This window comes from Staurois parvus, unplaced genomic scaffold (assembly GCF_062004578.1).
Source record: "Staurois parvus isolate SC_StPar_1 unplaced genomic scaffold, SC_StPar_1.0 ptg002718l, whole genome shotgun sequence".
Lineage (NCBI taxonomy): Eukaryota > Metazoa > Chordata > Amphibia > Anura > Ranidae > Staurois > Staurois parvus.
This window is the reverse complement of record NW_028320514.1, coordinates 78,833-106,782: the sequence shown is the minus strand read 5'-3', so window position 1 is coordinate 106,782 and position 27,950 is coordinate 78,833. Positions and strand designations below refer to the sequence as shown.

The 27,950-nt window shown below is 48.5% G+C and overlaps 2 protein-coding genes across 2 annotated transcripts in view; one reads left to right on the top strand and one right to left on the bottom strand.

Moving 5' to 3' along the window:
- Positions 1 to 27,172, bottom strand: MED8 (mediator complex subunit 8). Its single transcript, XM_089666456.1, has 7 exons — positions 27,014 to 27,172; positions 18,662 to 18,780; positions 5,014 to 5,158; positions 4,389 to 4,529; positions 4,139 to 4,220; positions 468 to 713; positions 1 to 379 (listed from the first exon to the last, which is right to left on the bottom strand). The coding sequence occupies exons 1-7, from the start codon at positions 27,017 to 27,019 to the stop codon at positions 315 to 317; spliced, it is 804 nt and encodes a 267-aa protein (XP_089522582.1). The 5' UTR covers positions 27,020 to 27,172; the 3' UTR covers positions 1 to 314.
- Positions 27,049 to 27,950, top strand: part of LOC149429396 (KICSTOR complex protein SZT2-like) — a 78,532-nt gene continuing 77,630 nt past the window's right edge. Inside the window, exon 1 of the mRNA XM_089666455.1 lies at positions 27,049 to 27,222. Within this exon, the coding sequence (XP_089522581.1) occupies positions 27,049 to 27,222 (174 nt within the window). The remainder of the gene's footprint in view (positions 27,223 to 27,950) is intronic.

Below are 27,950 nucleotides of genomic sequence, written 5' to 3'. Positions count from 1 at the left end.
TTAAGTGTTAAACCAGCAACCACCCTGAAAAAAGCTTTATTAATTTCCAACCTAAGAGTACAAAAAGCTAATCATAGAACACAATTCATCATTGAACCCAAAGTCCTCCTGCAGATGTTGTCCTCAAGAACGGAGACCCTGCTTTCCAGCAGCTTTGCAGATAATGTGATTAGTATATATAGGTGTGGTTTACTTGCACCCATTTCCTGTACAAGTGAAAGAGTCCTCAGCATTACAGTGGAGAAGGATGCTTATGAAGCTACATCCATCCTGCAGAGCCGGCAGTGAACTTTCTGTGCGTCCGATTTGTCTCTTCATCGCTGATATGGATGCATCGAGGCCGACTTAATGTTAGTTTTGATACTGCTGGGCATCTTACCTGAAAAAGAAGAAACGAAAAGTATAATGAGTTCAGACGACACAATAATAAGAGAAACGACTAAATATTGACCAAACCGGGTTCATACCTGGCTGTCCAGCCTGTGCCATTGGTACGCCAGTCATATGCTGCTGCTGGTTAGGTGGTATGGACATGGAAACCTGCTGCATGTTCGCAGCTCCCTGTAACATTCCACTGGCCCCAGCTTGTCCTGCAACCATGGGGCCACCAGGGCCTGGAGGACGACGGTTTGAAAGTCCTTTACCAAACGCCACGGCAGCCACAAGGGCATTTGTGTCTGCAGGGTTGTAGGTTTGTTTATTTTGACGTAAACCTAGAAAACAGAAAAGCAGTAGGTAAGGAATGGAGCTCTGGTTATACAACACTCACGAAACCTGGATCTTCTCAAAGCAACAAAATGTAAATGCTTTTCTCTGTGGGTTGGTTTAAGTGTTCAGAAAAGTGGCAATTAATTATTTAAAGCAAAGTTCCAGTCTCCTTGGCATATTTTTTTTTTTTTTTTTAAAGCACCCCCGTGATTCTCTTTGCTAGTACAACCTAAATGGGATACTGTTAGAAGTGTAAGCATTCATCTGGCTTATAAATCTTAAATTACTCAAGGCGTCCCAGGTATGCAGGCAGCGGCCGTTGCTACTGTGGGCATCTGAAGCTCATTTTGGTTTCCATGATTTGGTGCAGCTGGCTACCCAGCCGCACCTCCTGATCTTGCGCCTGTGCAGTCAGGACAGTGTGACGCACTGTGTTGATTACAGGTTGCCATAGCAATGGTGATGCCGGCAGAAGTTTACTGCTCTGGATCCTGCTGCTACCGACTCCTTCCCCGCCACTGCTTGATACCTGGTACAGGAGCGGACTGACCATTTGGAAACTCAGGCACTGCCCCGAGGGCCTGGGGTCAGTAGGGGGCCCTATGAGATGCCCCTGGTACCTTTTTTATAGGCTTTTTTGAGTCTGGGCAAGGACACAGGGGCCCCATGATCCCCTATTACCAGATCAGTCCTCCCCTGACCTGGTATAATCACAACAGTGAGTCCAACATTCAAAAACGGCACCTAACTCCGCATCTCATTTCCGGTTTTGGAATAACGCAATGCCAGAAGTGGAGGATGCCCGTTGACTCCTGGGATTGATAACACTGATATTCCAGGAGTCAACGGGAGACCAGAGATTATGTACACGGCCACAGCAACTAGGGCCGGAAGTGGAGGGAATTTTGAAGAAAAAAAAAGGTACCTAAACAAAACAAAACTAGAAACAATTCTCAAAGATTACAGGTAGAGGTATCAGCTACCATAGGTGTTAGGGTGGAACTCCGCTTTAAGTAAAGAACACCTACCTATTCCAAAGTGCCCCTTTCGGCCAATCCCTCCACTGGCCTCCATCCCTCTCTGCCAATCCCTCCACTGGCTGCCCATTGTCTAACGGATAAAATTCAAAACATTAACATATAAAGCCATTTATAACTCTGCCCCAAATTACATCACCAATCTTGTCTCCAAATATCACCCAAACCGTCCTCTCCGCTCCTCGCACCACCTCCTGCTCTCTAGCTCCCTTGTCTCCTCCTCCCATGCTCGTCTCCAGAGCTTCCCCCATCCTCTGGAATTCTCTACCCCAATTTATCAGACTATCGCCTACTCTGCTCACTTCTAGGCGATCTCTGAAAACTTATCTCTTCAGAGAAGCCTAACCTGCCGTTACCCAATAATGGAATCTTCTACTCTTCCAACCAGTCCATCCCCCACAGTTACTACCTTTTGCACCACTAGCCCCTCCTTCCTAGATTGCAAGCTCTGAGGATCAGGGCCCTCCTATCCCTCTTGTATTGAACTGTCGTGTTGTTGTATTGTCTCCCGTTATATTGTAAAGCGCTGAGCAAACTGTTGGCGCCATAAATCCTGTATAATAATAATAATTTCTAACAAACATATAAACAAGCTATTTAGATCAGATAAAATGGAGGAAAGGCATTGTACCATGCAATGGAGGGCAGACAAATTATTGTAGTTCTAGGTCTACTCTAGTTTACGGATTTCTACTGCAGATTACAAGGCAGAGTATTAAAGTGGAGGTCAGTGGGGGAACCAATGAGCACTACAGGGGAGCAAGGAGATTGCCACCTGGAAGTGTTGGTTTCCCAGCAAACTTCTTAGGAAGATTACTTCTTAGGAAACAAAGCAACGTTGGGCAGAGGAGAATATCCGCCATTTTTTTTGCAAGACAGGATTGTTTTCATCAAGGAAGGGGATGACAGGGTTGTAGAGCTTGTAAGTCCGTAAAGGCAATGCACATACTCTGACCTACAAATGTTCTTTTGAAACATACTTGTCACCCATACATTTAATTTCCAGCTTAAAGGACCAATCCTGCCACTGGTGACAATTTGCCAGCTAGAGAATCGCTCACAGACTTCTTAGCTTTGTATGGAGCTGCTCCCTCGTTATCAAGATCAGAGATAGGTTGCTCTCTCACTTCTACCTCGCTAAGGATTATAATTCTGAAGAGCTACAGACCAGAGAGGGAGCAATTCCATTAGAAATGGTTCCCTGGCCTGTGTAATTCTGCAGCTGGCATCACATTGCTCATGTAACATGGCTCTAGTGCAGCATTTCCCAACCAGGGTGCTACAGCGCCAATGACGCTCTGGGGCCAAGATGCATGGTGTCATTTCATGGCAACACATGACTGATCCAGGGCAGGCTGCATGCGGGACTGCCCTCGGCATTCAGCAAAAGACAGAAGCCCGCCTCCTCCACCTACCGCCCGCTGCTGGAGCTAAAAAGTAGGACTCTGAAGTGAAGAGAGAACAGGACAGTGTGATTAGGGGGCTCTGTTATTAGGGGGGGGGGGAATGTATGGGGACCAGTGATGTGATGGGGAACTCTAAAGTATATAGAGGGCCATGACATGAAGAGGACCTCTGGCGTAAAGGGGGGGGTGTTGAAGGACCTCTGGCGTAAAGGGGGGAGGGCTCTCTTGAATTGAAGTAAACTCATCAAGGCAGTTGTGTGCATTCTCATAGGATCAGGTTTCCCATGGATGAGTAACATTTATATTTTCTAGGTTGGGTGCCTTTAGATTGCACACACTTTTAAAGGTTGCCATGACTGAAAAAGTTGCTCTAGTGCAATGGTCTCCAAACTGCGACCTGGGGGGGGGGGGGGCAGATGTGACCCTTTGCTCGCATTTATCCAGCCCTTGGGGCACTATTTCATTCAATAGTACCAACAATAGTGCAAAATTCCCCCCCCCACTGGCACCAATAAAGGGGCCCAAGTTATCCCAATGACACCTAAGATGGGGCATAATTTCTCTCAATGAGAGCAACAATGGGGTCCAAGGACACCAATGATGGGACACAATTCCATTAAATGACATCAACGATGGGGCAAAATTCCTCCCAATTACACCAACAATGGGGCCCAATGACACCAACGATGGGGCACAATAACTCCCACGGACACCAAAGATGGGGCATTGTTTTTTTCCCACTGACATCAAGACGTTTCTACTCCCAATGGCTAGAGTCCGGCCCCTGTAAAGTTCTGAACGACAGTAAACTGGCCCTTTGTTTGAAAAGTTTGGAGAGCCTTGCTCCACTGGAACTAGCGTTTCACATGCTGAATTTTTTTAGTCTCATTTTTAACCAGAATATAATCTAAACAAACCCTACATTTAGTTAGAAAAATTTACATTTAATTGATATTTTTCTTAGTCTAGTATCCCTGCAATACTTACTTGCAACATCCGAGTCCCTTTCCTCCTTTATCATCTTCTCCAGCAGGTTGTTGCACAGCTTGTTCATGGTTTGGACTTGTTTCTGAAAAGAACATGATTTAGTTCAACTTCTCTCCCTGGATCCCTCCAGAACAGCAAATCCCAGCATGCACCTGCCATACTGTAAAGGTCATCAAAGGATGAAGGAAGACAGACTGTTCATGCACTCAAGATGGAAAATTAGGTCCAACTAGTGCAGCCCTGTCTATACCTGTGCCGTTTCAGGGGTGATCCGGGCTGCCTCTGCACTCAGCTGCTTTTCCTGCTCTTCCACTTCAGGGTCGGGCTTTGTTCTCAAGTGATCAGGTACCACTTCATGGCTGAAGACCGGGACTCTTCCTTCCGTCAGGCGCTGCGCATATCAAAATCGGTTATATTGCCGGCCTGATTCACATAGGCATACTATAGCATAGGCCAGTGTGAGGGTCATGTTTGCCCTCATGGGGATGCCCAGGTTTTCCGTGCATCTCTGTGCAGAGACCTATTCATTTCAATAGGAACTCAGCAGCTGCATGGACACAGCCGCTGCTCCCAATTTGACAGTTGTGCTGGGGTGGGTGTGCAGCCCTGAACACAGTGTGCGTTTGGCGCCATGCATCTGCATCCACATGGCTGTCAAATTAGGAGCATTGGCTGTGTCTGTGGAGCCATTGTGTCCCAATTCAAATGAATGGAACTGCCTGTACAGGGATGCACGGAACGCCTATGCATCCCAGTGAGGGCAAACAAGGCCCTCAACACAAGCGTACACATTAGCATGTCTGTGTGCACAAAGCCTTACGCTTTCGACAGATGCAGATCCAACTTGTGAGGAACACAGAGGGATCCGTACTCACCATGATCTCCTCATCGCGGTCTGGTGACAGCAAAAGCGGGATGATGACCTGGTTTTTCAGCAGTGGCATCTTTTCATTTTTAAGCACTTTATTGAGCGTGTTCAGTTGCCCGGAGAGCAGCGCAAAATTGTCCAGCACGGACGGCCTACGAAGAGACAACAAGAAAACGAAATTGTGGAGGGCCTGGAAGAAGAATCCTGAAGGTGCTTCTTGTGAAGCCCCAAAAAAAGAGCGTGGAGAGATGATGAAGAAATGGAAGTGAGGTGGAAGGACATTAAAATGATGGAAATTCAAAAACACGCCAGTGAAAAAAAAGGTCTCTACAAGGCTGGGTACATGTGGGCATTCAAAGGACGAATTGTGTGTGATGAGCACCACCCTTCTATATTAACCAATGGCCCAGTATATGTCTAGCACTAGGGTCTAGACAGCATTTGACCGGGCCAAACTGGCCATTAACAGCTTTATGTATGTATGGGGGAAAAAAGTAATTCTATGCATCTGTGAACTTTGCATCCTGTTGCTTTGTCCTGCGTGAGCAAAGCAAAGACCCACCTGAAAGAGACCCTGTCACCCTCTTAAAACGTTCAGGTAAAAGCAAAGAAAAATAAAGTATTTTAAATGCTTACGTGTGGCGACTTTACCTTTCCAAAAATGATTTTCTATTGATATGCAATGTGCCTTTGAAGTGTACAGCCCCCTCTCTCCTTGCCCTCTCCTCATCTGGGAGTGTCTAATTACTGTCTGTGCTGACCCTGCTCCTCTGCCCGGTGTCTGTAAGAGTTCTTTTTTTTTTTCATTAAGCTCCGTGGTGCAGTGAGCACACAAATTAACACCACGTACTCCTCCAAAGAGAAAGGGACTCGTCCCTGATCACCTGGGGTGTAAGACTCTTGACGGGAACAGAGTATTCTTAGTTCACCCACCCAAACCCTGGCAGACCCCTTTCTTCAGGAGACCGGTCGAGGCAAGGGCCACCCGAATACCAGGAGGGGCTCCCATGAAGGAATACCCTGACCAGAAGGCCACTCCCCCCAACCAAAATCTTCAGGGCATGTCTGAGGGCCTGCAACCTAATACTGTAGTCGGGAGTGAGTAAAGTGCTATTTGCAAAAAAAAAGTGCTTTAGAGTACTAAAGAGCAAGACAATGGATGTCCTTCTGGTCGGTATTGAAATTCCTCCGGTCCCAGCCAAAGGAGAAAAAAAGCGTGTAAGAGTGAAGTGACCAAGGTGTCACACTAAAAACACTGAGTTGTCCCGGGCCAGATTGAACCCGGGAGGAAAGGATACTTCCCACCGTACCCACCTTATTCCATTTGGGAACTACTAACCAGCTCCTCCCCCATACAAGAGGAAGTCAGCGTTCTGTTCCCAAAAACTGATAGGAGCAGACACTACACTTGATAGTAGCCAAAAGGCCTAGAAGTCTGTCAAATTGCACATCCAATCTTGAACAAATGTTATGTGACTTCAGTAATAAGGAAATGCACAAACTCAAGGCAAGAAGGGGTAAAATTTCTCCAGGTGGCCAAGACACGGAGGCCTCAACCCAACTAAGACACGGAGGCCTCAACCCAACTAAGACACGGAGGCCTCAACCCAACTAAGACACGGAGGCCTCAACCCAACTAAGACACGGAGGCCTCAACCCAACTAAGACACGGAGGCCTCAACCCAACTAAGACACGCAGGCCTCAACCCAACTAAGACACGCAGGCCTCAACCCAACTAAGACACGCAGGCCTCAACCCAACTAAGACACGCAGGCCTCAACCCAACTAAGACACGCAGGCCTCAACCCAACTAAGACACGCAGGCCTCAACCCAACTAAGACACGCAGGCCTCAACCCAACTAAGACACGGAGGCCTCAACCCAACTAAGACACGGAGGCCTCAACCCAACTAAGACACGCAGGCCTCAACCCAACTAAGACACGGAGGCCTCAACCCAACTAAGACACGGAGGCCTCAACCCAACTAAGACACGGAGGCCTCAACCCAACTAAGACACGGAGGCCTCAACCCAACTAAGACACGGAGGCCTCAACCCAACTAAGACACGGAGGCCTCAACCCAACTAAGACACGGAGGCCTCAACCCAACTAAGACACGGAGGCCTCAACCCAACTAAGACACGCAGGCCTCAACCCAACTAAGACACGCAGGCCTCAACCCAACTAAGACACGCAGGCCTCAACCCAACTAAGACACGCAGGCCTCAACCCAACTAAGACACGCAGGCCTCAACCCAACTAAGACACGCAGGCCTCAACCCAACTAAGACACGCAGGCCTCAACCCAACTAAGACACGCAGGCCTCAACCCAACTAAGACACGCAGGCCTCAACCCAACTAAGACACGCAGGCCTCAACCCAACTAAGACACGCAGGCCTCAACCCAACTAAGACACGCAGGCCTCAACCCAACTAAGACACGCAGGCCTCAACCCAACTAAGACACGCAGGCCTCAACCCAACTAAGACACGCAGGCCTCAACCCAACTAAGACACGCAGGCCTCAACCCAACTAAGACACGCAGGCCTCAACCCAACTAAGACACGCAGGCCTCAACCCAACTAAGACACGGAGGCCTCAACCCAACTAAGACACGGAGGCCTCAACCCAACTAAGACACGGAGGCCTCAACCCAACTAAGACACGGAGGCCTCAACCCAACTAAGACACGGAGGCCTCAACCCAACTAAGACACGCAGGCCTCAACCCAACTAAGACACGCAGGCCTCAACCCAACTAAGACACGCAGGCCTCAACCCAACTAAGACACGGAGGCCTCAACCCAACTAAGACACGGAGGCCTCAACCCAACTAAGACACGGAGGCCTCAACCCAACTAAGACACGCAGGCCTCAACCCAACTAAGACACGCAGGCCTCAACCCAACTAAGACACGCAGGCCTCAACCCAACTAAGACACGGAGGCCTCTACCCAACTAAGACACGGAGGCCTCTACCCAACTAAGACACGGAGGCCTCTACCCAACTAAGACACGGAGGCCTCTACCCAACTAAGACACGGAGGCCTCTACCCAACTAAGACACGGAGGCCTCTACCCAACTAAGACACGGAGGCCTCTACCCAACTAAGACACGGAGGCCTCTACCCAACTAAGACACGGAGGCCTCTACCCAACTAAGACACGCAGGCCTCTACCCAACTAAGACACGCAGGCCTCTACCCAACTAAGACACGCAGGCCTCAACCCAACTAAGACACGGAGGCCTCTACCCAACTAAGACACGGAGGCCTCTACCCAACTAAGACACGGAGGCCTCTACCCAACTAAGACACGGAGGCCTCTACCCAATTAAGACACGGAGGCCTCTACCCAACTAAGACACGCAGGCCTCTACCCAACTAAGACACGCAGGCCTCAACCCAACTAAGACACGCAGGCCTCTACCCAACTAAGACACGGAGGCCTCTACCCAACTAAGACACGGAGGCCTCTACCCAACTAAGACACGGAGGCCTCTACCCAACTAAGACACGGAGGCCTCTACCCAACTAAGACACGCAGGCCTCTACCCAACTAAGACACGCAGGCCTCTACCCAACTAAGACACGCAGGCCTCAACCCAACTAAGACACGCAGGCCTCAACCCAACTAAGACACGCAGGCCTCAACCCAACTAAGACACGCAGGCCTCTACCCAACTAAGACACGGAGGCCTCTACCCAACTAAGACACGGAGGCCTCTACCCAACTAAGACACGGAGGCCTCTACCCAACTAAGACACGGAGGCCTCTACCCAACTAAGACACGGAGGCCTCTACCCAACTAAGACACGGAGGCCTCTACCCAACTAAGACACGGAGGCCTCTACCCAACTAAGACACGGAGGCCTCTACCCAACTAAGACACGGAGGCCTCAACCCAACTAAGACATGGTGGCTTCAACACAACTAAGACATGGAGGCTTCAGGAATTATACCCCGTTTCTCTGCAAGTGCCCGACAGCTGCATGCAATGCACATGGCTGCAGTACGATTGTAAGAAGAAAACAGATGGTAAAGAGGCGATAAAACACCTCCTCACTACCCGCTAAATGCTCCCTGAAGAGTGATCCAAACACACACTGCTCTTCAGAGGTCAAAGCAAGTGTGAATGAGCCCAAAGGCAGAACTCCTCCGTATTTTTCTTATACAGCAGCATTCTTATGGAGGGCCAAGACTGGGAGCCAATTAACCACTAGCTGCCAAAGCCAGTTCTGCCATTTCTCTCCTACATGTAAAAATCTTTTTTTTTGCTAGAAAATTATTTCGGACCCACAAGCATTATAAGTTGTTTTAAGCACAGGCTCTAGAGAATAAAGTGGTGGGTGTTGCAATTTTTTATGTCACACGATATGTGCACAGCGGTTTTAAAAACGCAAATTTTTTGGGGGAAAAAAATACACTTTAATGAATTTTAATGCACAAAACACAATATATAATAATGGCAAAATATAAAAGCTGATGTTACGCTTTGTAAACAGATACCCAACATGTCACGCTTTACAACTGCGTACGCCCGTAGAATGGCGGCAAACTACGGTACCTAAAATTCTCCATAGGAGATGCTTTAAAATTTATTACAGGTTATCAGTTTAGAGTTACACGCTCCTGATGACGTCATATACGATGAAACATGTGAAGCGCTCCTGATGCCGTCATACGACGAAACGCGTAGGGACGGGCTTGATAGCACTACACTCATCCTCTGAGAAGGAATTGCTTTTTGCTGGGATTTAAAATGCCATACACGTGGTTTTTATGGAAGTGCAATTTTAATTTTTTTTTACCTAATAAATACGGTGCTACGCTATAGAAGTTTCCCTTTGATGTTTTTACGATGGTGGAGGAATACTGTGGAGGTTCTGGAGGAGTTTTGTCCCAAACGATTGATCTAGAGGCGTTTCGTCTGTCATCGGCGTGTAGCGGTTTCAAGACCACACAGACGGCCAACTTTCCTGGAGGAGAGCGCCGCAACATCTCATGCGATATTTGCCCTACCATTCCAGGGGGTCGGTCATCTGTGGTGAGTGAGGCTCTGGAGGGGGAGCACTGATTGGAGCGCTGCACACAGAATTACTATGGATAAGAAGATTTACTACTGTATCACTTAATATTCACTCCGGATGCGGATGGGGGTTTCTCTGGGATTTTTTTGGAACTTTCAGTTGTTTTGGAACTTTTATATGTTTGCACAATTATTTGGACATACATACATACATATTAATTATTATTTATTTCAGGTACTTATATAGCGCCGTCAATTTACGCCGCGCTTTACATATATATTGTACATTCCCATCAGTCCCTAACCCTCAAGGGGCGTACAATCTAAGGTCCGTAAGGCTACGTTCACACTAGCCTTGTCAGCAAGCGGCAGACAGGCGTTTGGGAAGCATTTTTACCGTTTTCCAAACGCCTCGGAAAATCCTGCACATTGCAGCACATGGCGCTGTTCACACGGGAGCGTTATCGTCCCGGCAAAACGGACGCCTCTGGTCGAGTCAGGAGGAGATGAAGCCTCCTTTTCAAGTCTATGGCGCCCGGCTGGGGTTTGCGGTGCGTTTGCGGAGCGTTAACACAATTCAACAACTTCATTATAGCCGTTTGTGGGGCGTTTTTAAACGCTTGGCAAGCGCCTAGCAACCGCCGCTAAACCGCGCATACGGCGTTTTCGGAGAGTTAAAAACGCTCCGCAAATGCCGGACCAACGCTTGTCAAACGCTATAGGGGCGTTTGGCAAGAGTTGGAGAAAAACTCAATGTGAACGAGCCCTAACTCACATTCATACATACACATATTAGGGTCAATTTAGACGGGAGCCAATTCACCTACCAGCATGTCTTTGGAGTGTCGGAGGAAACCGGAGTACCCGGAGGAAACCCACACAGGCACAGGGAGAACATGCAAACTCCAGGCAGGTGGTGCCGTGGTTGGGATTTGAACCAAATGACTCTAGTATAGCCAGGTGGAAGTGCTGCTGCATGTATGTATGTATGTATGTATGTATGTATGTATATATATTATACAAGTTCACTGTATACACAGTTTCATGGCATTGTATATGTGCTATTTTTAGCACGGTTGTATTTACCTATTGGTTTATTTAGGATTCAGTCACTGGGGAGGAGGGATATAATTGCCAGCCCCCGGGGCATTATAGCACATGCACCTTTGTGGGACCCCTTGGTGTAGTAGGGAGTTCATTCATTCATTTATTAATAATTTAAAGTCGTTTTTGGGAGAGGCAGCGCAGCAATTTCTATGTTTGCACCCACACATTTGTTCAGCGGTACACGTCTGCGATTTTGCTAGCAGCAGTCAGTCTAACAGATCAGTCCTCTGCGCAGGTTATACTCACACACAGGAGATTTGGTGGTGGAATCATTGCTCTGACCGACATTCGCTTCGATACCTCATATGTGTGGTGTGGGAAATATACATGCATTCGCTTTGTACGTCAGTGGGGGGCGCTTTAATGTTTGGGGTTTTTTCTATTTTTTTTTTTTTTACACACCATCAATTTTAATTTTTCATCAACTTTCTTGCTATCACAAGGAATGAAACAACATCCCTGTGATAGCAATAAAAAAATCTTTAGCCTTTAGAACCGCTTTAAAGGATCAGTTCACCTTTTGTGACCCATATTCAGGGTATAAAATGTAATCGGTTACCGTTTCAGAAGCCCCTGCACCTCCCCGCTGATCCCCCATTGTGGCAGTTTGTGGATCCTCTCCTCTCTGCGGCCACGCGGGGCTCCGCCCACATGGCTGCATCATTCATTCACAGACTTCAGTGAATGAATGAACTGCAAGTACCGACAGCCTTTGCAGCAGACAACTTGTAGTTCTCAATGAGCTACCAGGTCATTGTTGAGCATTCTAGGCAGTACATTGAGAGTTCCTGCCAGTGCGTAACTGCCTGTCAGACCGAAACACAGACAGTCGGCAGGAGCCTGAGATTGCACACGTGATCTGCTGATCGCTGGTGCAATGCTTTACAGGCTCCTAGTAAACCAAAAAAAAAAAAAATCCACTTATTTTTACCTGCAAAAAAAATGTGCAATCATTATTTTTCTTTACGAAAGATGACTTTACCTTTTAACCCTTTCGCTTACAGGCCCTGTTTTCAACATTTTATCTCAGGTGGCCAGGCTGTTTTTGCAATTTTTCTCTTTTTTTTTTGTGTGTTAATTTTCCCTTACAACTTTCAGAGTTTGTGAAAACCCCCCCCAAACCATATACTTACCAGCAGAATAAAAGAAAGGTGCTAATGATTTTTTAGGCCCAGTGGTATTTGCGCAAATGTTTATCAAAACAATATTTTCGCTAAAAAATACACTAAAATCATTATTAGTGGATACATACATGGCAACATTTACCAAAAATTCCTGCTAAATTCCTACTAAATATAAAAGTTAAAAGATATATTGATTTAATAAATAAAAAATATTTGTACATTTTAAATTGCGCCTCTTTTGTGAAATGGGGTAAACAGAAGGTACGTAAAACTGTAAATGAAAACAATTGACGGAAAAAAATCTGAGGTTATCATTTTTCACGTATAACCTTCTGCTATGCAGAGCCATACAAAGCAGGAGCTGACAAAAGAGAGAACTGTATTGTTTACATAAAGTTCTCTCCCCCTTTGTTGGAAATACTCGGCGATCACCGGGTGCCGGCGAGTAATCACTGGCGGGGACCCGGTGATTGACAGCCGAGGCCAGGAAGAGCGGCGCGCACACGGTTCTCGTGCTCCCCCTACCCAGTAATGCACAATCACGTATATACACGTGATTTTGCGCACCCTTGCCGCTCTGTAGCAGTATTTCTGCTATAGGGCGGAGGGAAAGCGGTTAAAAGGGATGGTGGCAACCACACTCACATAGACCTTTCTCTTTGCATGTGACTAGTTTCCCCATACAGGAGGCGTCATGAAGCTGTCAATACCAACAAAGGATTTAGTATGAAGTATTAAAACATTTTCAGTTAGCATGTTCAATACTTTTTCCCTGTGTCATTCCATTTGATTACACATAATTTCTGAACTTATTTGTTTTGCTTCCTTGTATGTATGGATTGTTACTGACATGAGGTGAATATTTCACATCAATAGTGCCTTTAGAAATATATTTAACGAGAAAAATGGTGACTGGTTCAATACTTATTTTACCCGATGTATGTATGTATGTATGTATGTATGTATGTATGTATGTATGTATGTATGTACGTACAGCGAAGAAAATAAGTATTTGATCCCCGGCTGATTTTGAATGTTCATCCACTCACAAAGAAATGATCGGTCTAAAAATCGAATGTTCGGTGTATTGTAACACTGAGAGACAGAATACAACAACAAATTCAGCAGAAATGCGTCTAACAAATGATGACGGATCTGCATGTTCATGAGGGAAAGAAGGATTTGATCCCCTATCATTCAGCAGGATTTCTGGCTCCCAGGTGTCTCTCATACAGGTAACAAGCTGAGATTAGAAGCAGTCTCTTAAAGGGAGTGCTGCTAATCTCATTTCCTTCACTATAGAATATATATATATATATATATATATATATATATATATATATATATATTTATTTATTTTAATCTGTATATCTTTTGATTTTGATCCGAAGTTCAGCTTTATTTCTACGATTTGACTGGAATGTTGACTTTATTATGCTGACAAGAATGACGGTAAAATAAAATTTATACTGGGAACATTTCCTTTACGAAGAACTTCACAGAAACTCTGGTCAATCGATCATTTCTGACCATTATAAAAGAGGAAACCGGGAGAGCTACCTGAGATATGTGATAGATGGACAATGACAAATGTAAGGTGTCATCTGTACAATTATCATTGATGAAGCCTCTACAATAGGTCTGTAACCTTCCCCCTCCCCCACCCCCGCACAATGTTTTATTATTCATAAAGGTTAATTGGGAGCGCTCGTTAACTGGAAGTCAGATACCTGAGGGAGTAATGAAAGCGCATCTGTGATACAAGGCCCAGGACAGGAAGCACAGCGACCTTCATTACCATAATGAGTATTAATTAAAGGGTCAGTCCATCCAAAAAGCTCAGTTTTTGGTAGATGCTGAAGAATTAAAGAAGAAAACACTGGACATTTAACCCTAGACATACCATTTTCCTGCAGGCTTCTAGCACCTCGGGTGACATCACAGGGGCTCCTGCTTCCTAGCAGGTGGGGTGAGCATTCTCCTTGGACAGAGTGGAGGTAATGTACTGCTGTGCGAGCGCTGCTCAGCCCTGGGGTACTGTGAGCCCGGAATACGGCATGACGTGCCCCTAGGGGGACATGTATAGGACAGACTGAGCTCACAGGAAATAGGCAGAAAGACATGACTGGCGCACTCCCCTAAGAGGACTGCTGCTGCGAGACTGTAGAGAGGGTATGCAAAACTTTGAGTTTCACTGGTGCCATACAGGACTCCTGCAAACTGTCAGTATATCTGTGTCAGGGACCATCGCGACGCATGGGTCTGCACATGCGTAGGTGTCTGTCAAGACATGCAGGCAGCAGGGCACTAGGACCCAGGCGCACCCGTCACCTATGATGGTGCTGGGCAGGCACTAGGACCTAGGCGCACCCGTCACCTATGATGGTGCTGGGCAGGCACTAGGACCTAGGCTGCGCCTGTCAGGTCCAGGGCGAGCTACTTAAACCAGCCCTGCACAGACACAAGTTGCCGTATGGTCTGATCTTGTTCCTGTGTTCCCGTTGTTTGAGATTCGTTGCTGACCTGCCTGGACCTGACCCCTGCTGACTTCTCCTGCTCTGACCCCTGGCTAAGTTTGACCTCTCTTTTGGATATCCCTACCTGATCTGAACTACTGGTACCGACCCCGGCGAGTGACCTGGCTATCCTTCTGCCTGCTGCCTTGCACTACGCTGACCCCTGTTACCGACCTGGCCCGTTTGACCACGCTATTGCTCAGCCATCCATCCGACCCGCACGGATTAGCTGCTACTCTCCAGACCTGTCTGCCTCTTCACGTCAGGCTCTCTACCTGTCATTACCTCTGGTGATTCCTCAACCTCAGGTGGGTGTACTCAGGGGCCGCGACCTGGTCACTGTCCGCTCCAAGCCCATCCCCACCATCAGGGGCTCTGGTGAACAAGCGGACTGGGGCTTAGACTCCGCGCCCTGGGGAATCCTGTCCTGTGGACTGCTAGAGTACACCAGGTGGTCCATAACAATCTGTGTGCTCATACATCCTGTACAGGCAAGCGGATACAGTCTGACAGTAAGACTCAATGAACTAACACAGCGCCGTGGTAGTTCATTGAGAACTACAAGCCGACAGTTGCAATAGTTGTTGGTACTTGTAGTTCATTCATTCACAGAACTCTGAATGACTGACGTGGCTGCATGGGCAGAACTCCACACAGCCACGCGGTTTTCAAAAAGTGGCAGCTAGTATGGGGAACATCTCCCCATGCGAGGGGGTGGGGGGGGGGGGTGTCACGGCAACACTGGGAGGCAGTTAGGTTGGCAGGAAGCAAATGTGCTACCAAGGAGCATACTAATAGGAGTAGAGAGGATGACAACATCATTACACATCCTAAAAGCAGATTAGCCAGAGCTCACACCAGCACAAGTAAAATATGCAAATATCATGTAATCAGTGTCCAGGCTGGGACCCCAGTGCTTCAAGGCAGAAGTGCTAACCACTGAGCCACTGTGCTGCATCATCTGCCAAGCTCTGATGAATGGGGACTTTTAAACATCCAAAAATGCATTGGTTTACCTGAATGTGACCTGCAATAAACACAATTTTTGGACTTTACATAATCTCTCTTATATCAACTAGCATTCAAGTGTCACCACAGCCCTTGGACCCATGTACAGGACTATCATCCTAAAGTCAGAGTATATGACATTAATAATGTGATTTATATCATTGTGGTCAAACTGTCCATTCTGGGGACACATTAGGCATATATTTAATTTCATTTGATACTTTGTATATGTTTTTGTTTTGTGTATATATACTTTGTGCTCACATGACTTGTAACTCCACCCTTATCCCCTCCCTTTTGTTGCTGTGGGAGGAGATTATTTTTATATATATATATATATATATATATATATATATATATATAAATATAAATATTTTACACACACAGTCAGGTCCATAAATATTGGGACATCAACACAATTCTAACATTTTTGGCTCTATACACCACCACAATGGATTTGAAATGAAACGAATAAGAAGTGTTTTAACTGCAGACTGTCAGCTTTAATTTGAGGGTATTTACATCCAAATCAGGTGAATGGTGTAGGAATTACAACAGTTTGCATATGTGCCTCCCACTTGTTAAGGGACCAAAAGTAATGGGACAGAATAATAATCATAAATCAAACTTTCACTTTTTAATACTTGGTTGCAAATCCTTTGCAGTCAATGACAGCCTGAAGTGTGGAACGCATAGACATCAGCAGACGCTGGGTGTCATCCCTGGTGATGCTCTGCCAGGCCTCTACTGCAACTGTCTTCAGTTCCTGCTTGTTCTTGGGGCATTTTCCCTTCAGTTTTGTCTTCAGCAAGTGAAATGCTCCATCGGATTCAGGTCAGGTGATGGACTTGGCCATTGCAGAACATTCCACTTCTTTGGTTGCTTTTGCAGTCTGCTTTGGGTCATTGTCCATCTGCACTGTGAAGCGTCCAATGAGTTGTGAAGCATTTGGCTGAATATGAGCCGATAATATTCCTGAAACACTTCACAATTCATCCGGCTGCTTCTGTCAGCCGTCACATCATCAATAAATACAAGAGAAGCAGTTCCATTGGCAGCCATACATGCCCACGCCATGACACTACCACCACCATGATCACTGATGAGGTGGTATGGACGGATCATGAGCAGTTCCTTCTCCATACTCTTCTCTTCCCATCACTCTGGTACAAGTTGATGTCGGTCTCATCTGTCCATAGGATGTTGTTCCAGAACTGTGAAGGCTTTTTTACATGTCGTTTGGCAAACTCTAATCTGGCCTTCCTGTTTTTGAGGCTCACCAATGGTTTCCATCTTGTGGTGAACCCTCTGTATTCACTCTGGTGAAGTCTTCTCTTGATTGGTGACTTTGACACACATACACCTACCTCCTGGAGAGTGTTCTTGATCCGGCCAACTGTTGTGAAGGGTGTTTTCTTCACCAGGGAAAGAATTCTTCGCTCATCCACCACAGTTGTTTTCCGTGGTCTTCCGGGTCTTTTGGTGTTGCTGAGCTCACCGGTGCGTTCCTTCTTTTTAAGAATGTTCCAAACAGTTGTTTTGGCCACGCCTAATGTTTTTGCTATCTCTCTGATGGGTTTGTTTTGTTTTTTCAGCCTAATGATGGCTTCACTGATAGTGACAGCTCTTTGGATCTCATCTTGAGAGTTGACAGCAACAGATTCCAAATGCAAATAGCACACTTGAAATGAACTCTGGACCTTTTATCTGCTCATTGCAATTGGGATAATTAGGGAATAACACACACCTGGCCATGGAACAGCTGATAAGTCAATTGTCCCATTACTTTTGGTCCCTTAACAAGTGGGAGGCGCATATGCAAACTGTTGTCATTCCTACACCGTTCACCTGATTTGGATGTAAATACCCTCAAATTAAAGCTGACAGTCTGCAGTTAAAGCACATCTTGTTCGTTTCATTTCAAATCTATTGTGGTGGTGTATAGAGCCAAAAATGTTAGAATTGTGTTCCTGTCCCAATATTTATGAACTGTGTAGATTATATATATATATATATATATACACACACACACACACACACACACACACACACACACATATACATACTGTATATATAGGACTGTGTGAATTCAAACCTAATTTGGCTCTGAGGAAGAGGGTTTCATCCCTTGAAATGTGTCAGCCTAGGGTGCTACGCAGACTTCTCACATCATTGCTTTTATTTCGTGGGCGTAGAGGCGGTTTCTTCTGCATGTATTATATGCCCATCCACTACACACGTGAGTGTGTGAGTAGACGACCTATTCTTTACCTATTTCAATAATAGGTGTTTTTGGTAATGCACTAGGTGGGTACGCCCTCTCTCTTTTATTTTCAGTCCAACGAGGGCACCCACAGTCCTAAGAGGGCAGTAAGACCTCTGGCTCCACACCCACTGGCCAGACAGGAGGACTACAACCTTCAGCACTTCACCCAAACATCGAAGTTTGGCTTTTTTTATCCATTAACAATATAAACCTGACAGAGGTTCTGGCTGCATTTAGGTATCAGTTATATACAGCACTTCAGATAGCTGTATTTAAACCCTACATCTATTGTTCATTATATACATTCTTCTTAAAGCCCAACTCCGGGGAAACATAGAATTTATGCCTACTTTGCAATTGGCAGCAGTGTTGTCAGCTAGCCAGGTGTGCTTCTTCTGTCACCTGTTGGGGGGGCTGTTTGGGCTACCTTGACATTCCAACAGCCAAAAAAACAAAAACACAAAATCCAAACAAAAAACAAAACAAAACAAAAAACAAAAACACATTTTTATCATTTGAATACAATGTTCTGCTTTTTATTAGGCCGTGCTCCTAATGGAGGGGGAGGGGCCTATACTCAGTGAACGTGTATTGCTGCTTACCAGGTCAGGCGCTCATACTCGTTCTCCAGCTTATGAATGAAGGCAACCAAGGAATTCTTTATATCGGAAACCTGAGCAATGAGGGTCTCCAGGCTGGTCTCCAGCTGCTTTTCCTCTCGCTGTAGAAACAAACAAACAAAAACAGACGTTCAGAAAAAAAAAAAGATAAAACAAAAAGGAGCTAAATGGCTTAAAGCAGACCTTCCACCACCTCCTTACAGAGCAAATCCTAAAGGAGGAAATCTAATAGGCAGTTCTAACGCCTTTTTTAAAAATGTCTTACACTGCAATTTGTGCTGGGAAGGGGGAGGGGGGGTGCTAGAAGAGGGTATTGGTGGTAGGGAAGTTGGGGGAATTTGTGCTAGGAAGGGGAATTTGTGGTGGTGGTGGTGTGCTAGAAGAGGGTACTGGTAATGGGGAAGTTGGGGGAATTTGTGCTAAGAGGGGGGATTTGGGTTAGGAGGGAAAATTTTTTTTTGGGGGGGGGGTGGGGTTTCATTCTGGATTTGTTTTCAAAGTTTCACATGACGGGCTATAAATTTTATGTTCCTATTGATGCCATGAGAGTCTAGCATCAAGTCAGTGAAACCCCTGGGATATTGATCTGGTCAGGTAAGTAGCAGAGGGGGTTGTTCATCAGTTTCAGCTGCTTTGGTGTTCATGAAATTAACAACAGGTGCTCTAGATGGACAACAATGAGACCACCCCCAAAACAGGAATGGGTTTACAGGTGGAGGCCACTGACATTCTTTCCCTATTCATCGTTTCTGACTGTTTCTCACTAGTTTTGCATTTGGCTAGGATCAGTGTCACTACTGGTAGTATGAGGCCATACCTGGACCCTACAGAGGTTCACAGGCAGTCCGGCTCCTCCAGGATGGCCCATCAATACGTACCATTGCCAGAAAGTTTGCTGTGTCTCCCAGCAGAGTCTCAAGAGCATGGAGGAGATTCCAGGAGACAAGAGCATGGAGGAGATTCCAGGAGACAAGAGCATGGAGGAGATTCCAGGAGACAGGCAGTTCCTCTAGGAGGGCTGGACAGGGCTGTAGAAGGTTCTTAACCCATCAGCAGGACCGGAATCTGCTCCTTTGTGCGAGGAGGAACAGGATGAGCCCTGCCAGAGCCCTACATAATGACCTCCAGCAGGCCACTGGTGTGAATGTCTCTGACCAAACAATCAGAAACGGACTTCATGAGGGTGGCCTGAGGGCCCGACGTCCTCTAGTGGGCCCTGTGCTCACTGCCCGGCACCATAGAGCTGGATTGGCATTGGCCATTGAACACCAGAATTGGCAGGTCCACCACTGGCACCCTGTGCTTTTCACAGATGAGAGAAGGTTCCCCCTGAGCACATGTGACAGACGTGAAAGGGTCTGGAGAAGCCGTGGAGAACGTTCTGCTGCCTGTAACATGGCTCAGCATGACCGTATTGGTGGGTCAGTGATGGGGAGGCAAAACCACGGAGGGACGCACAGACCTCTACAGGCTAGACAATGGCACCCTGACTGCCATTAGGTATCGGGATGAAATCCTTGGACCCATTGTCAGGCCCTACGCTGGTGCAGTGGGTCCTGGGCTCCTCCTGGTGCAGTGGGTCCTGGGCTCCTCCTGGTGCAGTGGGTCCTGGGCTCCTCCTGGTGCAGTGGGTCCTGGGCTCCTCCTGGTGCACTACAATGCCCGGCCTCATGTGGGGAGAGTATGCAGGCAGTTCCTGGAGGATGAAGGAATTGATACCATTGAATGGCCCCCGCACTCGCCTGACCTAAATCTAATAGAACCCCTCTGGGATGTCATGTTTCGGTCCATCCGACTCCACCAGGTTGCACCTCACACTGTACAGGAGCTCAGTGATGCCCTGGTCCAGATCTGGGAGGAAATCCTCCAGGACACCATCCGTGGTCTCATTAGGACCCTCCCCCGACGTTGTCAGGCATACATACAAGCACATGGGGGCCACACTACTGAGGACCATTCTGAGTTGCTGCAATGACATTTCAGCAAAATGGACTCACCTGCTGCATCATTATTTCACTTTGATTTTCGGGGTGTCTTTGAATTCAGTCCTCTGTAGGTCGATCATCTTCATTTCCATCAAACAATGGGACATCCTTACATTCCTCACCCATCCCCCGTCCATGTCAGTATAGAGATCCAGCAGGAGATTCCTCCCCATTGAGATCTGATGGGTTTTCAGAGTCTTCCTTACATTTTTTTTTGAGCACTATACATACAATATTAATGGTGCCATTGACAAAAACCCAAGAGTTCACCATTAAAGTCCAACTTCAGCCAAAATGTTTTCTCTTTGGGCAGAGAAGGGAAGTGTTAGAACCCCCATCAGGTTTTTATTGCTTTCTCTGTTCCTTTGTTTGGATAAAAAGCCATGAGAGCTTCCATGCCAGGCCGTGGACAGTCTATAGATCGCTCTGTTTTCTATGTAGCTTGTCTGCAATGGACCTGCCAAGGACTGAGAAGAAGGAATTGGCTCTGTGTGCCTGATAAGCCCAATGTCTTCGCTGGACGTATGCCAAAAACAATGCTCAGTGATGGACTCGTACGATGATTGGAGGCGGTAGGCTTCCTCTCTGGGTAGACATTTATATACACACAAATGTGATCACAGATGATCAGGTTTATTAAGGGCCATGGCTCTTTAAAGCAGGGAACGACAATTGGAAAGGCAGGATAGAAACGTTCTCCACGCTGACTCCAATGACATACAATGACCAGGAATACATGTCAGCCTGACCCGCCACATCCCAGGGGAGAGTCTACACCACGAGGACTGTACGTGGATTAACCCGCTAACACTTCTCATTCTGTAGTCAAACCATAGGCCTGTCTTTTGCTACATTACAACCCTTTGATAAACGGAGAGATAATCTCAGCTCTTCTATGTTATATACAGGTTTGTGTCCCCTGGCAGGAATGGTGACATTTTGGCACGGATTCTGAAAATATGACCAAAAAACTTTTATTGAAGGATGATGATCATATGACGCCATTTATCATCATATCGTTGTTTGGCTCCTTTTAAAATCCTAATGATAGCAGAAATCCCCCAAATGGCCCGGGTCAGAAGTCTCCGCCCCCCGGGTCAGAAGTCTCCGCCCCCCGGGTCAGAAGTCTCCGCCCCCCGGGTCAGAAGTCTCCGCCCCCCGGGTCAGAAGTCTCCGCCCCCCGGGTCAGAAGTCTCCGCCCCCCGGGTCAGAAGTCTCCGCCCCCCGGGTCAGAAGTCTCCGCTCCCCGGGTCAGAAGTCTCCGCTCCCCGGGTCAGAAGTCTCCGCTCCCCGGGTCAGAAGTCTCCGCCCCCCGGGTCAGAAGTCTCCGCCCCCCGGATCAGAAGTCTCCGCCCCCCGGATCAGAAGTCTCCGCCCCCCGGATCAGAAGTTTCCGCCCCCTGGAATGTTTGGCCTTGGTACAGACACACAAGTTGACACACACGGGTACAATGACCATTAAAGGTTCATTTCCCACATCTGTGGCTTTTTAAATTGCAATTAGTGTCTGTGTATAAATAGTCAATGAGTGTGTTAGCGCTCACGTGGATGCACTGAGCAGGCTAGATACTGAGCCATGGGGAGCAGAAAAGATATATTAGGATATAAAAGGATATAAAAATAAGTCCAAAGCCTTGACTATGCCAGTCAGTACTGTTCAATCACTTGTTAAGAAGTGGAAAATTTGGGGATTTCTTGATACCAAGCCAAGGTCAGGTAGACCAAGAAAGATTGCAGCCACAACTGCCAGAAGAAATTATCCACCACTCAGTAGTAACCCCCAGCTCTGCTGATCCCCTGCTCACTAGTAACCCCCAGCTCTGCTGATCCCCTGTTCACTAGTAACCCCCAGCTCTGCTAATCCCCCGCTCACTAGTAACCCCAGCTCTTCTCATCCCTTGCTCAGCAGTCAGTAACCCCCAGCTCTTCTCATCCCTTGCTCAGCAGTCAGTAACCCCCAGCTCTTCCCATCCCACGCTCAGCAGTAACCCCCAGCTCTTCCCATCCCACGCTCAGCAGTAACCCCCAGCTTTTCTCATCCCACGCTCAGCAGTAACCCCCAGCTTTTCTCATCCCACGCTCAGCAGTAACCCCCAGCTCTTCCCATCCCACGCTCAGCAGTAACCCCCAGCTCTTCTCATCCCACGCTCAGCAGTAACCCCCAGCTCTTCCCATCCCACGCTCAGCAGTAACCCCCAGCTCTTCCCATCCCACGCTCAGCAGTAACCCCCAGCTCTTCCCATCCCACGCTCAGCAGTAACCCCCAGCTCTTCCCATCCCACGCTCAGCAGTAACCCCCAGCTCTTCCCATCCCACGCTCAGCAGTAACCCCCAGCTCTTCTCATCCCACGCTCAGCAGTAACCCCCAGCTCTTCCCATCCCACGCTCAGCAGTAACCCCCAGCTCTTCTCATCCCACGCTCAGCAGTAACCCCCAGCTCTTCCCATCCCACGCTCAGCAGTAACCCCCAGCTCTTCTCATCCCACGCTCAGCAGTAACCCCCAGCTCTTCTCATCCCACGCTCAATAGTAACCCCCAGCTTTTCTCATCCCACGCTCAACAGTAACCCCCAGCTATGCTAATCCTCTGGTTTGCTGATCCTCCTCTCCCGCAATATTGGTCCTGTGCTGCTCACCACATGACATTGCTAGTTTCTCCTGCTCCGGTCCCTCAGCTCTGATGATCGTCTGCAGCTCAGTCCTCTCCGGTCCCGGCTCACCTTCTGCTATAGCATCCCCATGTTGCACACCAACTGTGATATCTACTCTGCTCTTATCCGGATCCCGCTCACCTTCGTACATACAGTTGTGACCAAAATTATTCAACCCCCAATGCTGTAAAGGGGTTTAGGGACTATAGTGTACATTTGGAATTGTATTCAGAATCAAATCCTACAAGGACGTTGTAACTACCCAAATGCAACTAAAATGACATCAATTGTTTATGTAATACAGTAGTAAATGGTTCTTATGTGGTTTCTTCATTGCCACAATTATTCAACCCCTTAAAGACTACCACTCTGAAGAACAGAGGTTCATACAGGTGCTTTCCATCAGGTATTGAAAACACCTGTGGATGTCACCGAGCAGCAATCAAGCATAATAAGCACCAATTAGGCAGCTTTAAAATGACTGTGATACTCAGCTCCTTCTAGACATTTACTGGTGTGGTTACAAACATGGTGAAGGCAAGAGAATGGTCCAGGAAGACAAGAGAAGAGGTGATTTCTCTTCACAGGAAGGGCAATGGCTATAAGAAGATTGCAAAGATGTTAAACATACCAAGAGACACCTTAGGAAGCATCATTCGCAAATTCAAGGCAAAGGGCACTGTTGAAACGCTACCTGGTCGTGGCAGAAAGAAGATGCTGACTTCGACTGCTGTGCGCTACCTGAAGCGTAGAGTGGAGAGAAGTCCCCGTGTGACTGCTGAGGAACTGAGAAAAGATTTGTCAGATGTGGGTACAGAAGTTTCAGCCCAGACAATAAGACGCACACTGCGTAATGAAGGCCTCCGTGCCAGAACTCCCAGGCGTACCCCCTTGCTGTCTCCAAAGAATAAGAAGAGTCGACTGCAGTATGCCAAAAGCCATGTGGACAAACCACAAAAGTTGTGGGATAGTGTTCTGTGGACTGATGAAACAAAATTAGAACTGTTTGGGCCCATGGATCAACGCTATGTTTGGAGGAGGAAGAACAAGGCCTATGATGAAAAGAACACCTTGCCTACTGTGAAGCATGGTGGAGGGTCAATCATGCTTTGGGGCTGTTTTGCTTCTGCAGGTACAGGGAAGCTTCAGCGTGTGCAAGGTACCATGAATTCTCTTCAGTACCAGGAGATATTGGATGGAAACGTGATGCAGTCCGTCACACACCTGAGGCTTGGGAGACGTTGGACCTTTCAACAGGACAATGATCCCAAGCATACCTCCAAGTCCACTAGAGCATGGTTGCAGAGGAAAGGCTGGAACATTTTGGAGTGGCCATCGCAGTCACCAGACTTAAATCCGATTGAGAACCTCTGGTGGGACTTAAAGAAAGCAGTTGCAGTGCGCAAGCCTAAGAATGTGACTGAACTGGAGGCCTTTGCCCATGAAGAATGGGCGAAGATACCCGTAGATCGCTGCAAGACACTTGTGTCAAGCTATGCTTCACGTTTAAAAGCTGTTATAACTGTAAAAGGATGCTGTACTAAGTACTAAGATTGAATGTCACTTGGGGGTTGAATAAAACTGATAATGCTGTGAGCACAGAAAAGACATTTGTGGTTATTTCATTATAACTGTTATGTTATATTTGTCTGACCTACAAGTGCCTCTTTAATGTAAATGTAAGCAAGATGACTGAATGATCAAAAGCAATGTCAAACTGGCCAAAACACTCAATTTCAGTGGGGGTTGAATAATTTTGGTCACAACTGTACCATGAAGCATGGCAAATGCCCTGTGTGTGTTGATTTTCTATTTGTTTTAAAGTGGCACAGCAGATCCCCAGCTCAGTATTACCCCCATTCAGCAGATCTCCAGCTTATTAGTACTCTCGTTCAGCAGATCACCTGCTCAGTAGTAACCCCAGCTTTTCTGATCCCCCGCTCAGCAGTAACCCCGGGCCCTGCCGATCCCCCCGCTCAGCAGTGACCCCGGGCCCTGCCGATCCCCCCGCTCAGCAGTGACCCCGGGCCCTGCCGATCCCCCGCTCAGCAGTGACCCCGGGCCCTGCCGATCCCCCGCTCAGCAGTAACCCCGGGCCCTGCCGATCCCCCGCTCAGTGGTAACCCCCCACTCTGCAAATCCCCCGCTCAGTGGTAACCCCCAGTTCTGATCCCCCGCTCAGTAGTAACCCCCAGCTATTCTGATCCCCCGCTCTGCAGCTCAGTCCTCTCTGGATCCCACTCACCTTCCTGCACACCATGAAGCTTAGCTTAGGCCCAGTAGAACCCCAGCTCAGTAGTACCTCCAACGGAGCAGATCTCCAGCTGAGTATTACCCCCGTTCAGCAGATCCCAAGCTTATTAGTACTCTCGTTCAGCAGATCATCTGCTCAGTAGTACCCCTAACTTTTCTGATCCCCCGCTCAGCAGGAACCCCCGGCTCGGCCGATCCTCCCGCTCAGCAGGAACCCCCGGCTCGGCCGATCCTCCCGCTCAGCAGGAACCCCCGGCTCGGCCGATCCTCCCGCTCAGCAGGAACCCCCGGCTCGGCCGATCCTCCCGCTCAGCAGGAACCCCCGGCTCGGCCGATCCTCCCGCTCAGCAGGAACCCCCGGCTCGGCCGATCCTCCCGCTCAGCAGGAACCCCCGGCTCGGCCGATCCTCCCGCTCAGCAGGAACCCCCGGCTCGGCCGATCCTCCCGCTCAGCAGGAACCCCCGGCTCGGCCGATCCTCCCGCTCAGCAGGAACCCCCGGCTCGGCCGATCCTCCCGCTCAGCAGGAACCCCCGGCTCGGCCGATCCTCCCGCTCAGCAGGAACCCCCGGCTCGGCCGATCCTGGGCTCAGTACTAAGACCAAGCTCTTCCGATCCCCCACATCTTATAATCCTCTGCTCAGTAGTAACCCTCAGCTCCTTTGATCCCCCGCTCAGTAGTAACCCCCAGCTCTTATGATCCTCCGCTCAGTAGTAACCCCCAGCTCTTATGATCCCCCGCTCAGTAGTAACCCCCCGCTCTTATGATCCTCCGCTCAGTAGTAACCCCCAGCTCTTATGATCCCCCGCTCAGTAGTAACCCCCCGCTCTTATGATCCCCCGCTCAGTAGTAACCCCCCGCTCTTATGATCCCCCGCTCAGTAGTAACCCCCAGCTCTTATGATCCCCCGCTCAGTAGTAACCCCCCGCTCTTATGATCCTCCGCTCAGTAGTAACCCCCAGCTCTTATGATCCCCCGCTCAGTAGTAACCCCCAGCTCTTATGATCCCCCGCTCAGTAGTAACCCCCAGCTCTTATGAGCACATGTAACATTGCTACTTTCTCCTGCTCCAGCCCCCTCAGCTCTGCTGATCCTCCACCACTCAGTCCTCTCCGGTCCCCACTCACCGTCCTGTGCACCAGATATGACGTCTGCACCAGACACTCCCACAATATACACACATGAACCAGAAGTGACTGTAATAACGTCGGTCTGAGAGCCAGCTATTGTCCTACAAAATCACGAACACCACAAATGTTATCGGAGAGCCTCCCCAGAAGAATGGAGGCCACAGAGCAGGGGGATGGAGGGGTCTGAGCTGCCACATTCCTCCCCCAGTCTCCAGGGAGATTGCTGTAGGTAGCAGGCCCACTTGGGGTGGTGACAGCTCCGGTTTAGAGCCTCACAGACAACACGGGGATGATAAACACCGACCATCACACTCACCTGCATCCCGAAACCTCTGATCTCCGCTCCTCACCATGGAGACCGGACACTTCCGGCGCGCTAGAAATACGTCATCAGAGCGAGCGCCGACAGAAGAGGAGGGGCCATGGAGTCCCCGTGAGGAAGAGCGGAGACCACGCCTCCAGAACGGAGAGCCCCGGACTGAGGGGGAGGGGAGAGCCGGGGATGCGGAGAAAGGCGACAGTGAGGTACAGAAGAGTCCCCGACAGGGGAGGAGGGTGTCCGGGGGGGCTGTGTCACCCCAATATACCGCAAACTGGGCCTATGTCGCCCCAATACTCCAAACTGTGCTGTATAACCCCAATACACCCACAGCGGAGACTATCGCACCGCCACCCCCTACAGCAGGGTCTGTGTCCCCCAAACCTGGATATATCACCCCACTCCCCCCCCCAACTAGAACTCCACTCTCCCCCCCCCCAACTAGAACTCCACTCCCCCCCCCAACTAGAACTCCACTCTCCCCCCCCCCCCTCCAACTAGAACTCCACTCCCCCCCCAACTAGAACTACACTCTCCCCCCCCCCCTCCAACTAGAACTCCACTCCCCCCCCCAACTAGAACTCCACTCTCCCCCCCCCCTCCAACTAGAACTCCACTCCCCCCCCCTGAACTACAACTCCACCCCCCCCAACCGGAACTCCACTCCCCCCCCCAACTGCAACTCCACTCCCCCTCCTCCCCCAACTAGATCTCTACTCCCCCCCCCCTTCCTGCAGCTAGAACTCTACTCCCCCCCCCCCCCCCCCTCCACAACTAGATCTCTACTCTCCCCCCCCCCCCCCAGCTAGCACTCCACTGCCCCCCCCCTTCCCCAACTAGAATTTCACTCCCCCCCCATTAGATTTCTACTCCCCCCCCCCCCCTCCCAACTGGAACTCTACTCACACCCCCCAACTAGAACTCTACTGCCCCC